The sequence below is a fragment of the Vigna umbellata genome, chromosome 2 (assembly GCF_029865625.1).
Source record: "Vigna umbellata cultivar VRB3 chromosome 2, Vumbellata_1.0, whole genome shotgun sequence".
In the NCBI taxonomy this organism is placed as follows: Eukaryota; Viridiplantae; Streptophyta; class Magnoliopsida; order Fabales; family Fabaceae; genus Vigna; species Vigna umbellata.
In genome coordinates, this window is record NC_142166.1 from 9,138,975 (window position 1) to 9,153,237 (window position 14,263).

Sequence of the window (14,263 nt, forward strand, 5' to 3'; positions counted from 1 at the left end):
ACACACAACCACATGTATCTCATAATCCATTCTGAAAGTTTGTTTGCTACATGGAAAGCACTTTAACATAATTTTCTAAGAGTATACTTTACATGATTTTAGTTTAAGAGTGAAACATAATTCGAATTTAAGATGAAAAACATATTTAATCTTTTATTCAAAATGCTGCGTATATAACAAATGTGTGTGTATAATTTATTATAAGTATTGTTTTCGATAAATTAATCCTGCATATTCGAAAATAAATATTTGAGAACATATATAAATAAAACATTTTGCCTTTTTGTCATCGGAATTTTTGTATGTATAGCATTACTCAATTGTTTGTGTGAACATGGATGAACCATACTGAAAAAGTATTTAGATTCTGATTGCAAGTGCGAGAAAATCAAATTTGAAGTTCTCATTTCTCCATTGCGGTCCATTGTTTCTATCTCATGGTCCACAGTTTCTATTCATTCTTTCCTCTTTCTTCTCAACAGCCCTAGATTCTAATCCCAATCTTTAATTACAGTTTTTTTATACGCCAAAGCAGAGATCAATTAACAGAATCACCATATATTTACAAATGAAAAATTATGCATAGAGTTTTAGTTAAATTGGGGGGATTTCATCTGATTTTTTTTTAAAAAAAATCCTATTATTAAAATAAAGTAAAAGACTAATGAATATGGAAACTAAAAAAGAAAGCAAGAGAATTTGAGTATTTGGTTTATTTAAAGATAATTTTATAAAAAGGATGTTGATAATAAGCTGTATGACATTGGATATTCTTATCCCATTCATGCTTTTGAAAAGAAAAATGAGAAATGCCTTTCTATTGGCTATGGGTATGACAAATATGAGAAATCCATTAAGAAAGAAGAGGAAGTGAGCCTCACTTCCATTTCACAAATACCAAAAACTGATATAGGGAATGATGTGGTAGTGTAAACATTCAAAACCCTTTCAACCTTTCTTATGAGTTTACGATCACAAAATCTCATCAAAGTTGACAACTTTCATCTCTTCCGAAAACATGAGCAACCCTGGAGATGAAAAGGAGCTGTATCAAAAGAAGAGGAAATCCACCATTTGTGAAGCCTCTAACTTTAGGACATCGAGGAGAAGATTCTGCAGCAGCAACCAAATTGAAGAGGAGATGAACAAGGGAGTTTCAACAACATTGAAGCTTTACAATGACCCATGGAAGATCAAGAAGACTCTAACCGATAGTGATTTGGGAATCCTAAGTAGACTCTTGCTGGCTGCAGATTTGGTGAAGAAACAAATTTTGCCTATGTTGGGTGCAGATCATGCAAGAGCTGCTGAAACTGAAGAAGGTACCCCAGTTAGAGTTTGGGACATGGACACCAAATCCATGCACCAACTCGTCCTAAAGCGATGGTCTTCATCCAAGAGCTATGTTCTTATTGGAAAGTGGAACCAAGACTTCGTCAGAAGAAGAGATCTAAAGAAAGGTGATGAGATCGGATTTCATTGGGATCCATATAATTGCATTTTCAATTTCTGTGTTCTCAAACGAGCTATGCCAGATAATTAATTTCAGTCTTAGTTTTATTTTACTTTCAAATCAATCCTTGAGGAAATCACAAGTATAACCTCTATATATGCTTATGTAGACATACAATAATGTTGTTGTAAGAGCTTCTACTTCAAACTTACCTTTTAATCCCAGACCACTTTCTATTTTCATATTGTTCTTTCGTTTCCCACATCATTTCTAATTTCCATCTTGCAAATCTAGGTCTAGCATGAGATCTTTGTGTGGTTTAAACCTTAATTGATAATCTATGTATAATGAATGTTTGTGATGGTGTTCAGTTCCTACTTCTGTTGTTATATATGATTGTACCATGTTGCAGACCGATTGCACTACTTGCCCGTTGAAATTCAGGCCATTGCATTCATCATTTTCATATAGCTGATGTAAAATTACCCATTATATTCGTTAAACTCGTGATTGAATTACAAATCCTCATCAATTGATGAGTTGTTGTATTACAATTTGAGATACGATGTGCCAGCAACATGCTTCTAATCAAATCAATTATCATTTTAAATGATGTAAGATTGAGACTAAATACAGTGAAAGCGTTAATTTTTTTCTCAGATTGTCATGTAATGTAAAATAACAAATGTGATCCTTGGTTATAAACTCATTTTCAAGCATAAGTGTATTAGCAATCGAAGCTTACATAGTTCTATTAACATGTATTTTTCAAGTGTGAACGATCCATACATGAAATATATACATTTGAGACCTAACTTTGAAACATAACGTAGGACTTAATTAAAGCAGTGATGATTTTACTCTTCTATGTTTCTGGATAAAGCAAAATATTTGTTAAGGGATAACAAAGAGAGGTTCACTCAGCAGGAGCGATAAATTTCGTCTGCATATTATTCAGATTTGATCATAAATCATATATAGATTGCCATTGTTGAATAAAGGAACGCTATTTTGGAATAATTTTAAGTTTTTCAAATTTCCTTGAATCCTCCCAAAGTTCATGGTTTTACCCAGTTAGTGAGTTCTATAGCCCTTTTGCTGGGAAATTTTCCCTTCTCCCAGTTGAAGGGATGGTGAACATACAATTCAAAACTGCACATTTTAACTATCACAGTTAACCAAAATCTATACCCTTGTTTTGGTTATGATGATTTTCCCATTTGCTTTTCATTTTTTAACAAAAGTTTACGATTCGATCATATAACCCAATAGTCATTAACAAGGTATTGCAGAAGAAAAGCAAGCAGCTGCTATTTTGTAAACGATAAAACAACCACTCATGACCAAAACACTTTCATTACTCAAATCATTAGCATGCACGAATTTATGCAATCTTAATCTCATGTTATCCCATGTAAATTGAAAAAAAAAATTTTATCATTAATTGTCTAAAAGGATATTTCTATATTTTTGAGGTTTAAGACAACCTAGTTGTTGGGGGAGTGAGAGGTATGATGAACAATGTCCTTTTGGTTGAAAATTTTTGTTATTTCTTAAAGAGATAGATCCCTTGCACTATAAGGCAATTCTTTCAAAATTTGAACTTATAAATGTGTTTTTTGTGTTCATAACTTTTGTTTAATTTAAAACCTTGTTTTATAGGATTAATCTCTTTTTAAAATATGTACAAGGTGTTAAATATTTTAAAAGGTTTATACAAAACTTTATTCTAGGTTACCAACATTTAGGTTTGTATATTGTTGGTCCACTCACATTCATTTTTTTTATAAACTTTTAATGTGACCAGCTATATGGATTCATGGAGGTCAACCTATAGTTGAGATTCTATAATTTTAAATACAAAAAAAAAGGTAGTAAAAAACACAAAAACGATACCCATAGAAGAAATTTGTGAGCCAAAACTCTTGTGGCAATTAGGGGTGTTTTTAATGAAATTTGGTATGAACAAAAAACAAAAATTTCATTCATAAAAAAACAAACAAATTTGGGGAATTCTTTTATTTTGACCAGCAACTTACGTTTTCAATTCAAAGAAATTGAAGAATCAAATCAAATATTTTCATACACTTAGCATAACTTAATTAAAACCTAGAAATATATTAATATTTGAATGCGCTGTGAGTTGATTTCAATGGAGATGTTTGATATAAATTAAAGAAAAGCATACGAAAAATCTCCAAATTAATTGAGTAAAAATCAAATTAAAGAATATATACTTGTATACAAATTTAAGAAATTAGTGAACAGTACCATAAATGTCCATATTGTGTTTTGTCATATTCATATATATAGAGAGAGACAGAGAACATGACATATACATTGTGTTTTGTCAAATGTCCATATCCTTGTGTCTTTATTTATAGAAAAAACATATTATTTGACATTTGACTACCATTCGAGAATTTTTATAGAAATAAAATAATTTTAACAAAAAGTTGACTTTTATACTTTTAAAGGAAAAAATAGAGTAAAAGGTAGTGAGGAGTAGTATCAAATGAGAGTAAAAAAAATTATGATGTAAAAGTATCATTGTCTTTATTTATATTTTAGTTATCTTATTACTACTTTCTACTATAGGCTCCTTTGAATATGGTATGTTCATGAAAATCTATATATATAGAAAGTTATACTTTTGAAAAATTTACACAAGAAAAATATCCACTTTAACAACTCATTTTAATAATCGTTGAAGTCGAACATCCTTGAGAAAACCTTAAAATAAATAAACCCACGAGGTTAATCTCAAAGAAAATTTAAGAAAAATCAACATCATCAAGAAAGTCTTAAATTGAAAAAAAAAATCTGAAGAAGTCAATAAAAGATACTTGGATGAATGGATGGAAAGGCAATTATAAAATGACATTTATGATTAAGAAGAGAGTGAGTGATGTAGTATTGGTGGGTTTAATATTACTCTATGTGAAACTTGATAAATAATCACTTAAGAACCAGCACACTTCTCTCATTTGGAATTCTAATTTTGTGTTCCAATCAATTAAGATTTTAATAATTAATTTGTAATAATACTCTAGATAATTTGTAAAACGACAATTCAATAATTTACATCTAAAATACTCTAGCCTTGGCATTGGCTTTCAAGTGATTATTTATAAATAAGTCTCTTACCTATATGGAGAGTCTTTGGGATATAGAAGACTTGGTAGTTACGTAGCATTGGTGGGTTTGTTAAAAAAAAATTGTATTAGAAAGTTTGTAATTTTCGTTAACAAAAAGTTTGAAACTTTCATAAAAAAATTGTATAAAAAAATTTAGAGTTTTGGTTAGAAGAATTTAATATTAAATAATAATACTTTTGTTCAATATTTATACATATATAATCTTTGAAGTTCCAAAAGACATTCAATCTATAATGTGTTTTTATACTATCTTTATGTATAATATGTTTCCGTTTGAAGAGATTTTTTTATTTGATGATTTTCATGAAAGAATAATCATCATAAGTTACACTATAAACAATAACATGGAGACAATTATTATATGTATAACATTTAATTTATACTCTTCTTATCAAACATGGCATGTCTAACCTCATTATTTTGTTTGGATATTTGATCCGAATAAGAATTACATATTCTCATCACAAATATATGTACATTTGTATTGGTCAAAAGTTTAACATTTTAAAAGAAAATTTACAAGTGTTAGTAAAAAATTATGTGTCGTGAGAAAGTTTGGTCATGAGAAGGAATGATTTTCTTTTAGCGATTCTTAGTCTGAAGCCAGTAGTTTCATAGTTTTGGATTGTGCCTCATAGAAAAAGTTCCGCAAAGACAACGGTCCTTTACCACTCCTTGAATGGTCCCAAACCTGATTGGTTACCAAGTTGTAAAGAAGATGACAGGCACACGCAACACTTTCACCATCGTATGTGCTCCCAATTATTCGTATTGTTTCTCAACATTCTTACTTACATTTTCGCTACAACACAACATGCATATACATCCCATTAAATCACTCACTTCAATAATATCTTTTTTCAAAATTCTCCATAAAAAACTTTTAGTTCAAATTCTTATATATTTTTCTCTCGATTAAATTTTTTTTGTAATGTGAAATTAGATTTTGTCTCTATCAAACTTTGAATAATTTCCATCTTCTTACTTTATTAAGAATGAATGTAATTTTCATAATTGAACAATATTAAAGATTTGTTGATGTGGTGTACAGTATTGTCATGTGTGTTTTCACGTATTGACATCTATATGTCAAGTTTAGGAGTAACAAAACGGATCAGCCTAATACATTTTGGTCCCCTTGCTTCTAGTATGTCCAAAGTGGGCAAGGCTGGGCTGGCTAGCCAGTCAATACGGGTTGAAATTTGTAACCTGTCTTTTTATATGACGGGTTAGCGGGTTGGTCCGTCATTTTTCAATGAACTCTTTGGCATATTCATGTTAGGTGTACTTATGATGCAAACTAGATAACATCTATGGCATCTAAAGACAACAACCGAAAACAAACATCGAAAAATAAAACACCACCAAAGAAAACCACCCTTGAATCCCACCATCACCAAAGCCTCCTACCTAGAACCACACTATAGGAAGACACAAATGCACACAACGAAAGATGCAAACACGCACACTTTGTTCCACCCAAATGTCATTGCTTCATGATTCCAACACTAAGATTAATGTTACGACCCAAATCAAATGAACATAAATTAGAGAAGAATAACGAAGGAATATAACTTTAATATTTCCTCAAATCAAATGGCTTTGAGAAGAGAATATTAGAAAAGGAAATTAGGGATGTAATCCTAATTTTCCGCCAAACAAATTGCTTTAATAAGAGATTATGTAATCTTAATTTTCCACCTAAATCAATTAACTTTAAGAAGAGATGGAGGTCCATAAAAGCATTAATGAAGAAAAAATTATGCTTTCGAGATTGGTCTACTAAAGCTTGAATAATGACAGAGATAACACTTTGAAACCATGGCGAACATAAAACGGAAGGGAAAGAAAATGTGTGCATGATGGTTGAACCCAAGCATGGACAATGGAGGAGAGGGCTCACACGTCACTACTTCCATAGGCAAGAAATAAAAGGGGTGTCTTTCTTTCATAAACGGGTTGTAGGTTTGCTCGCCACAAGTTGCGGATTAGCCTAACGGGTTGGTGGTTGAAATTTATAAACCGACCCATCTATTTTTTGTTAGGTTGGTAGGCTGAGTCGTCGGCCTAACCAACTTTGTCACCTAGAGTTGTCAAAATGGGTCACAACCTGCGAGCCAACTCGGTCCACCACGAGTTCGGGCCGGGTTAAGTTTGAAAAATTGTATTTTTTTATGCAGGTCAGATTTCAACCCGGCTCATTTAAACTCGGTTCATGTGGGTTGAACCCGTGGTGGGCCGGGTTAGCCCACCAACCCATCTACCTAATTTTATTTTATTAAAATTTAATTTTAATTTTATAAAAAAATATTTATTATTATTTTTTGCTTGAAAAAATTATTTAAGTTCCTTATTTTTGAAAATTAGTTAAACACCCATGGAGTGAAATTTGTTTAGATTTGAATTATAGAAAATTTGTAATTTTTTTATTTTAAAAAAAATTGTAATTAAGTGAGCCAGTGAGTTAACCTGTTTATCTACCAACCTGTGGTGGGTCGGGCCAGGTTCGAATTTTTCTGGCTCGCTAATAAATGAGTAGGGTTTGGATTAGCTCACTAAGTGACCAACCCATGATGGACCGGGCCGAATCGGATCGGGTGACCCATTTTGACAACTCTACCTATAATCTAGTCAATACGTAAATCTTTAATGTCTTTTGAGGGAGTTGCTCCCTCCACCCCCACACATCTCTTCCTCCACCTCCCCAATTTTCTAAAATGCCAATTATATCCTTCTAAAATGACAATTATATCCTCAAGTTAAAATTTTTTAATTTTTATTATTTTAATTTATTTAAAACTTCTGATTTACTTCTCTGCACTCTTCCTCTCTTCCATTTTAGTTCAATTTTCTCTCTTCTGTAAAGCTTCTTCTCCATTTCTCCATTTCCGTTTATCATTTTCTCTTCAAGCCTCATCAACCTTTCACTTCTATTTCTCCATTTCTTTCTTCTTCATTTTCCGGGAGAGCATTTGCGGACCGTTGGTGATTGGTGCGGTGGAGGCCGTTCATATATAACATTTAAAATTATAAATTTAAATATAAATTACTGTAAATAAAATAAACAAATAAAATAAAAACGAAACGAAAAAGCAACGCTGCCTCTGGACGGATGACATCCTTCAACGGATGTCAACATCCGTTTAAGGCGAAACGGATGTCGACATCCGTTTAAGGCGAAACGGATGTCGACATCCGTTTAAGGCGAAACGGATGTCGACATCCGTTTTGTGATGTCACACTGTTTTATAAACGAAGGTTCGAGAAGGTGGGTTTAAGCACACATTAGAAACAGACAGAGGAAGTAGAAAGCCAAATCAAAACCAGTGGGCGTTTCGTAGAATCCTCATTGCTCTGAAAACGACAAACCGAGATTTAAAAAACGCCCACATTTTCACTTTCAACTCTTTTATTACATTGCATAAATTTCAACACTCTTCTCAGATTGCCCACCGAAAAAGCCTTTCACCATGGTTTCTAGCCGTTTCGTGTCGCTCTTTCTCTGTTTCCTCTGTTTTGAGATCTCTGTTTCCTCCATTCGGTTGCCTGGTGTGGACAAAGAAGCCAAGGCCACGTAATGATGATGATAATTTTATTTCTGAATGCACTTTTGCCATATGGGTATCTCTCTGCCCGTGAATGAGTTTAAAATTTTACATTTTTTTATGTTTTGGTTTGTGGGTGTTTGTTTTCAGCCATGGATCGGGGCTTGGGTTGAACAAAGGAGTCTGTTCAGTGAAATTTGATCCCACACGGGTCACTCAGCTCTCATGGAATCCCAGGTTTGACCTTTTCCTTTGTTAGACAAATGGGTCGATTTTATTTTCTTTTGTTGTTGAATTTTTGTGAATTATATCATGCAGGGCTTTTCTGTACAAGGGATTCTTGAAGGAGGAAGAATGCGACCATGTGATAGCTCTGGTTAGATTTAGTTTTTGATCTTAGTCCTTATACTTTTATTGAGGGGCAAAATAGTAAAGAAAAAATGAAGGAAGGGGCAAAAAAGTAAAGGGGAGGTGGAGGAAGAGATGTGTGGGGGTGGAGGGAGCAACTCCCGTCTTTTGATAGTAAAAACTACGTCCATTCATTAATAAAGTTTTGAAATGAAAGTTATTCAAAGTTTAGAATAACAACAAAATATAATTTGGCATAAAAATTAAGAGACTAAATATATTTAACATTTTTTCTTAAAATATACCTATAGAAATTATATTATGTACTAGGATACCTCATTAGAAAGTGATAAGTTACCCTCCTTCAACTTAAATAGTTAATTAATGTAATATATATAAAAAGATAAGTGATAATTTTCAATTTTAGAAGAAAAAATAAATAAAAAGATTTTAGAAACTAAAATCAAAACTTACCCTTCTTATTGGAAGCAAAAGTGTATTAAATTAATTTTTTAATTTTCTTTAATTAATCTATTCCCTCTTTGTATATTTGAAAAAACTAGTTTTATTGTTTTATAAAATTTGCCTGACTTATATATAATTTGAAAATCAAATATCACTCCTAGTATTAGTTATATTAAATTAATATAAAGATTCTTCATATTAGAAACAAAGTTCGAACAATATCCATATAATTAAGAAAATGCGATAGTGATAAATTCATAATTCCATATAATTTTCAAGAAACACAGGAGCACATTAGAGTTGCTAAGTGTGGATAATGTGCATATTCTCTTGACATGTACTAGTGGCACGAGTTTGAACATTTGTCAGATTAATAATTGAAGAATTTGGAAAGGAGACCCAATATGGAAAGTAATGTGTTATATAGGTTCTGTAGATGAAGATACACGTGTCATAAATATAATTAAAGTACTTTGAAAATTTATAATTTGACTAACTTTATATATAGAAAAAGGAATAAGATACTAACAAGTAAAAAATAAAATAAATATTACAGGTAGATGTTACCATTTTTTAAAATTAATTTTTTCTGCTCTTATGAAATTGATTATAGCAAAGAAAATGATTAATTGAAAGAAATATATCCTATGCATGGAAGAGGATAGAAAAAGACAAGAATCCAATGTTGGTGCTTTTGTTAGTGGAAAAAAATTGAAGAGGGGGCCAATTGATACGTAGAAATATATCCTCTTGGATATACACTATTTGTGAACTAAAAAACTTCAGAATAATACTCTGATATTTTGTGGTCGACTTTTTTTATTCCGTACGTATATGAATATTATTATTTCACTTCACGTGCATAACAAATCATTGTAGTTCTCACTAAATAGTTGTTTAACATACTGTCTTCATCATTTTCAACACTTTTATAGATACTTAAAGTGAAATAGAAATATTCCTCAAGCCATCAGAAAACGAAAAGTGTCCATCCATTATATATATATTATATATATATATATATATATATATATATATATATATATTTCCTGTATGTAAACGGAATCGGCATTTATATAAATTTACTATATGATACTTGTCTTAACATCAGGGTTATTGTGCATCTTAATTTATTTGAAATATTAGTTAAAGATGTTTCGATGTTAAATTCAGTTCAAGTTTAATTGCTAAAATAATAAATGTTGTAATAAATAAATAATCAATAATTTTACCTACATTTGTATTTATAGTTTTTTTGTGAATATTTGTTTAAAGTCGGTGTAATTATAGTCAAATGCGCTGAAACTCGATTAATGACTCTAATTTTAATTATTAACTTGTTTTGCACTAAATGTTTTGTTGTTCAGGTTCGTCTCTATTGGCTGGCCATCCTGATCGTCATATTGACATTACTTATGATTGGCAAGTTTTAGTGAAAATTGGTATAATAAGGGATGTTTAACTAATTAGTTAGGAAACGTTGTCGTTTAGATGTTTCAACCGATCGGTCTATATTGTATACAAGCCCCAAGCCCAAGCATTAGCAAAAGCTATATGCAAAGGGTGATCGTTAGGGTCAAAGGGTTGGGATGCCTCAGGAGTGTGTCATCACCTTGATGGGTAATGTGAAGTGTTAAGTTTTTCAACTATCGAATGCGAGTAGATTTAATGGTTCAGATTGTGTGATGGTTAGGTTATCCCCTTCTATAAATAATAGTGGGGTTGGTCCATCATTTTCATCTTTCTTCCTTGCTGCTATACTTTTTTTGATTGAAATTTTCGCTTAAGGTAATAATGTCTACCATTCGCCTTTCTTTGTTTGAGGAGTTTTGCGGTTGAGGTACACAAATGGTGTTTCGTTGTCATCATCTTTTATATCCCCATTGGATAGTCAGGGATCAATTGAGCGGAGTGTAGCTTCAGCTAGTAGTCGAGCCGTAGATGTGCCTATGTAGGCACAACACCCTCTCGCAATTATTGATGTTGAGGAGATACGACAATTTATTCTTAAGGCTTTTCCTCTAATGGTCGTTCCCTCTCCCTCTCATCCTAAGCAAAATAAATAGAAAAAAAAAGAGGGCTCATTGTCAAAGAGATAAGTCCTCATCCACCCGATCTCACAAGTAGAGTCGTCAAGGTAAGGGAGAGAGATCATTGCCCTTGGTAGGCAGCTTTTTTGGAACGAAGTTGTGTCTTGGCGCTAAGTCTCGTTCAACCTGAGCGGTAAATTTCTCGTCAAATCTATGCAAAAAGTTTATAAGAAGTGAAGGGTGTCAAGAAAAAGAGAAGAAAGAGGAAGCGGAAAAGGAGAAGCTAGAGTTAGTAGTGATAACAAAGGCACGACGATTGTGGAGCATGATGACAACAATAGTGGCAACCAAAAGTTGGAAGAGGATGTAAAGAGGAGGAAGATAAAGAGAAAAAACATGAGAAAGAGAAAAAAAGAAAGGAGGAGAAGGAGCTAGAGGCAGGGGCAATAAAGGCGTGATGTTGGTCGTGGAGGAGAAGGAAGGAGAAGAAAGAAAAAGGAAAAGAAGAAGAAAAGGAAAAAGAAGAAGACCAATCGCAATATTTATGGACGAATTTTACCAATAGTCAAAATTCGTCGATAATTAACAACGAATTCATGATTATGATAATTACCAACAAATCTACCAATTCATCTATAAAATGACCACTTTATCAATAACTTTTTTGTCATTGGTAATCCGTAGTAAATTTGAATTACTAATAATTTTTTTTATTACTCATCAATTTCGTCCATCAATAATTACAACTTTTTTTAATGTTACATGAATTTAAATTGTTCTTGATTTATTGAAGAGTTTTTCCATAAAAGTCATTATTCTAATTAGTTCAAAATCATCTTACCAACAACTAAAACATTTTATATGAAATAGAAATTGAATAAAAAAACAAGAACAACATGGTATAAATTATCCTAATAAGAACTTTTATTTTGAAAGACTATGAAAACCGAGCTTCAAGACTAATTGTAAAGAAACTAAGGTTTTACATTAATAAGAAGGTGTAGAATTGGTGGTTTCGAGCTTTCTTGATCAATTACCATGTTTTCTTGAAACAATTTATTTTGACAATGAGACTCATGCATATACGTACATATTCAAGATATATAAAATATAAGGAAAAATAGATTTTATACTAATTAATTTAAATTAGACTAATCTACATTCAGTATAAATACTCAAAGAGATTATAACAAAATAGGAACCACACTAAACATGTGAAACATGTAATTAACAAGATATGGACAAATCACTTGAATAACGTTTTAGACCTTACAAGGAGTAACAAAAGTCATATAGTATAATGTAATCGTATGATTTATGTTGTTTATATGATGAGTATACAAAAATTTAGATCAAAGAGTAAATAATTAAATACACGATGAATAGTCTTGATTGAGGATTTTAACAAAAGTTATGAATTGTATGCATCGTGGAGCATTTCTTGAAAGTGTGAAATAAAAATTATCGAAAGATTGATGTTTAAAAAGAACTTTGAAATATGTGTGAGGAAAACATTTCATAGATAAATTAATCAAATATATCTATTGATAATTGATTATATTATTCTATGTTGTTTTGAGAAATAATACTGAAAAAATGCAATAGATTATTTTTCATTTATTCAATTAATTGTGCTACTTAGAACATGTGATAATTAATTATATTCATGATTATTTATGTAAAGTTGTTTTATAATGATTTTGAACTAATTGATTATTACTCTATGTATATAAGAATGAGGAAGGATTTACTGAACATAAAGAATAGGAAATAATACAAAAGAAGATTTCATTACTCAAGTAAAACATTTTTAACTTGATATTAAACTTATGAAAATCAAACACTTTTTATATTTATTAAAATTTAAACCAATTTTAAAAAAATATTCAGAGAACTCGTTTGTTCAACGAACTTAAATAGTTACAATTTATGTATTTACATATATTTCTTGCATGTTTTTTATTATTTAACTTAATTTAGTCTCTTTAAATAGGATTATTTTTCTCTTCTCGCAAACCTTGAGATTCTTAAGAAAACTTATCTAGGTGGTTAACAAGTTTTAAGATTTTCTTAATGGAATGTGTAAAGTAAAAAGCATCTATGTTGATGCAAGATGGTTATTCTAAAAAGGAGTGTAAAATAATCAAAGTAAGAGTATTAAAGAAACAATACACACATAAAGTTATATTGATTTACCTCACACATTGAGGTTACGTCTAGTATCTTAAACAACTTGCTTAAAAGATCCTGCTAATCAAAACATTTATTAGAATGAGTGTCACTCTTTCTAGTTATCAACATTTCCTAGTATCACATGTATCAATCTCTCTCGATTATAAGTATAAACATCTTCAAGTATTTTTCTTAATCTCCTCTCAGATCAAGAACTCCCAAATGAAATAACAAGAACAACTCTCAAAATTAGATAGTAGAAACCTCAAAGGTTAATCATACGCCCCAATATTTCTTACTACTAATAGAATTTGACTCTATAATAACAATGTGTATATGAATCTTCTCTTAATAATGTAATATTGTTTGTTCTCGTTCTATCTTTGTTCAACCATTCTTCTTTTCTTCATCTAAGTCTTGATATTTATAATCACATTATAGAATATAATCATTGATGTGTTTTCATCTCTGAATACTTTATTTATATACCAATATCTTCATTTTGCTTTGAATAAGAAATGTCTTTCAGAGTTTTTGCATCCTCAAATTATCCATTATTTCCTTTCTTGTATTTCTTCAATTTGAATTTCTTCATTCTTCAACTCATATATTAACATTGTAGCTTCGAATATAATCTTGAGGCTATTCAAGTAATTTGAAATTTTCAGAATATTTCTTTGCTTTGATTGATTTAAATCATACAAGATATTATTCAATATTCGCAATCTTCAATCAGCCTAGATATTCTTCATATATTTTTCTTCTTCAATTAATTGGAATTATTCTAATTCATGATTTTTTTAATATCATATTCGTTGATTTAATCTTCCTTTTCAACATTCAAATTTCCTTTGATCAAATGATACATTAGCCTTAATTTTTTGTCTCGTCTGATAGATCTTATTTCATTTAGTCAATTCATATTTGACTCATCTCGTCTAGTGGTCCACCTTTATCTGACTCGTCTGATCAACTCAAGTTACCTTATTAGCGTGGACTCGTCTGCTTTTTACTTGAGTTAGTGCATGTACTCATTTGGTGACTTTACTTTATTCTGTCTCGTCTTGTCAACATCTTTGATTTAACTCATTT

General features: G+C 30.8%; 2 protein-coding genes across 2 annotated transcripts; both read left to right on the forward strand.

The window, feature by feature from the left end:
* The first annotated feature begins 884 nt into the window (after positions 1-884).
* Positions 885-1,695, forward strand: LOC124832918 (B3 domain-containing protein At2g33720-like). The gene has a single exon (XM_047307255.2). It carries the CDS (start codon positions 1,019-1,021, stop codon positions 1,541-1,543), a length of 525 nt encoding a protein of 174 aa, XP_047163211.2. The 5' UTR covers positions 885-1,018; the 3' UTR covers positions 1,544-1,695.
* Positions 1,696-7,851: 6,156 nt separating this feature from the next.
* On the forward strand, positions 7,852-8,556 carry LOC124832923 (putative prolyl 4-hydroxylase 7). The gene is made up of 3 exons (XM_047307261.2): positions 7,852-8,185; positions 8,307-8,393; positions 8,475-8,556. Exons 1-3 carry the CDS (start codon positions 8,082-8,084, stop codon positions 8,548-8,550), a joined length of 267 nt encoding a protein of 88 aa, XP_047163217.1. The 5' UTR covers positions 7,852-8,081; the 3' UTR covers positions 8,551-8,556.
* Positions 8,557-14,263: the final 5,707 nt, after the last annotated feature.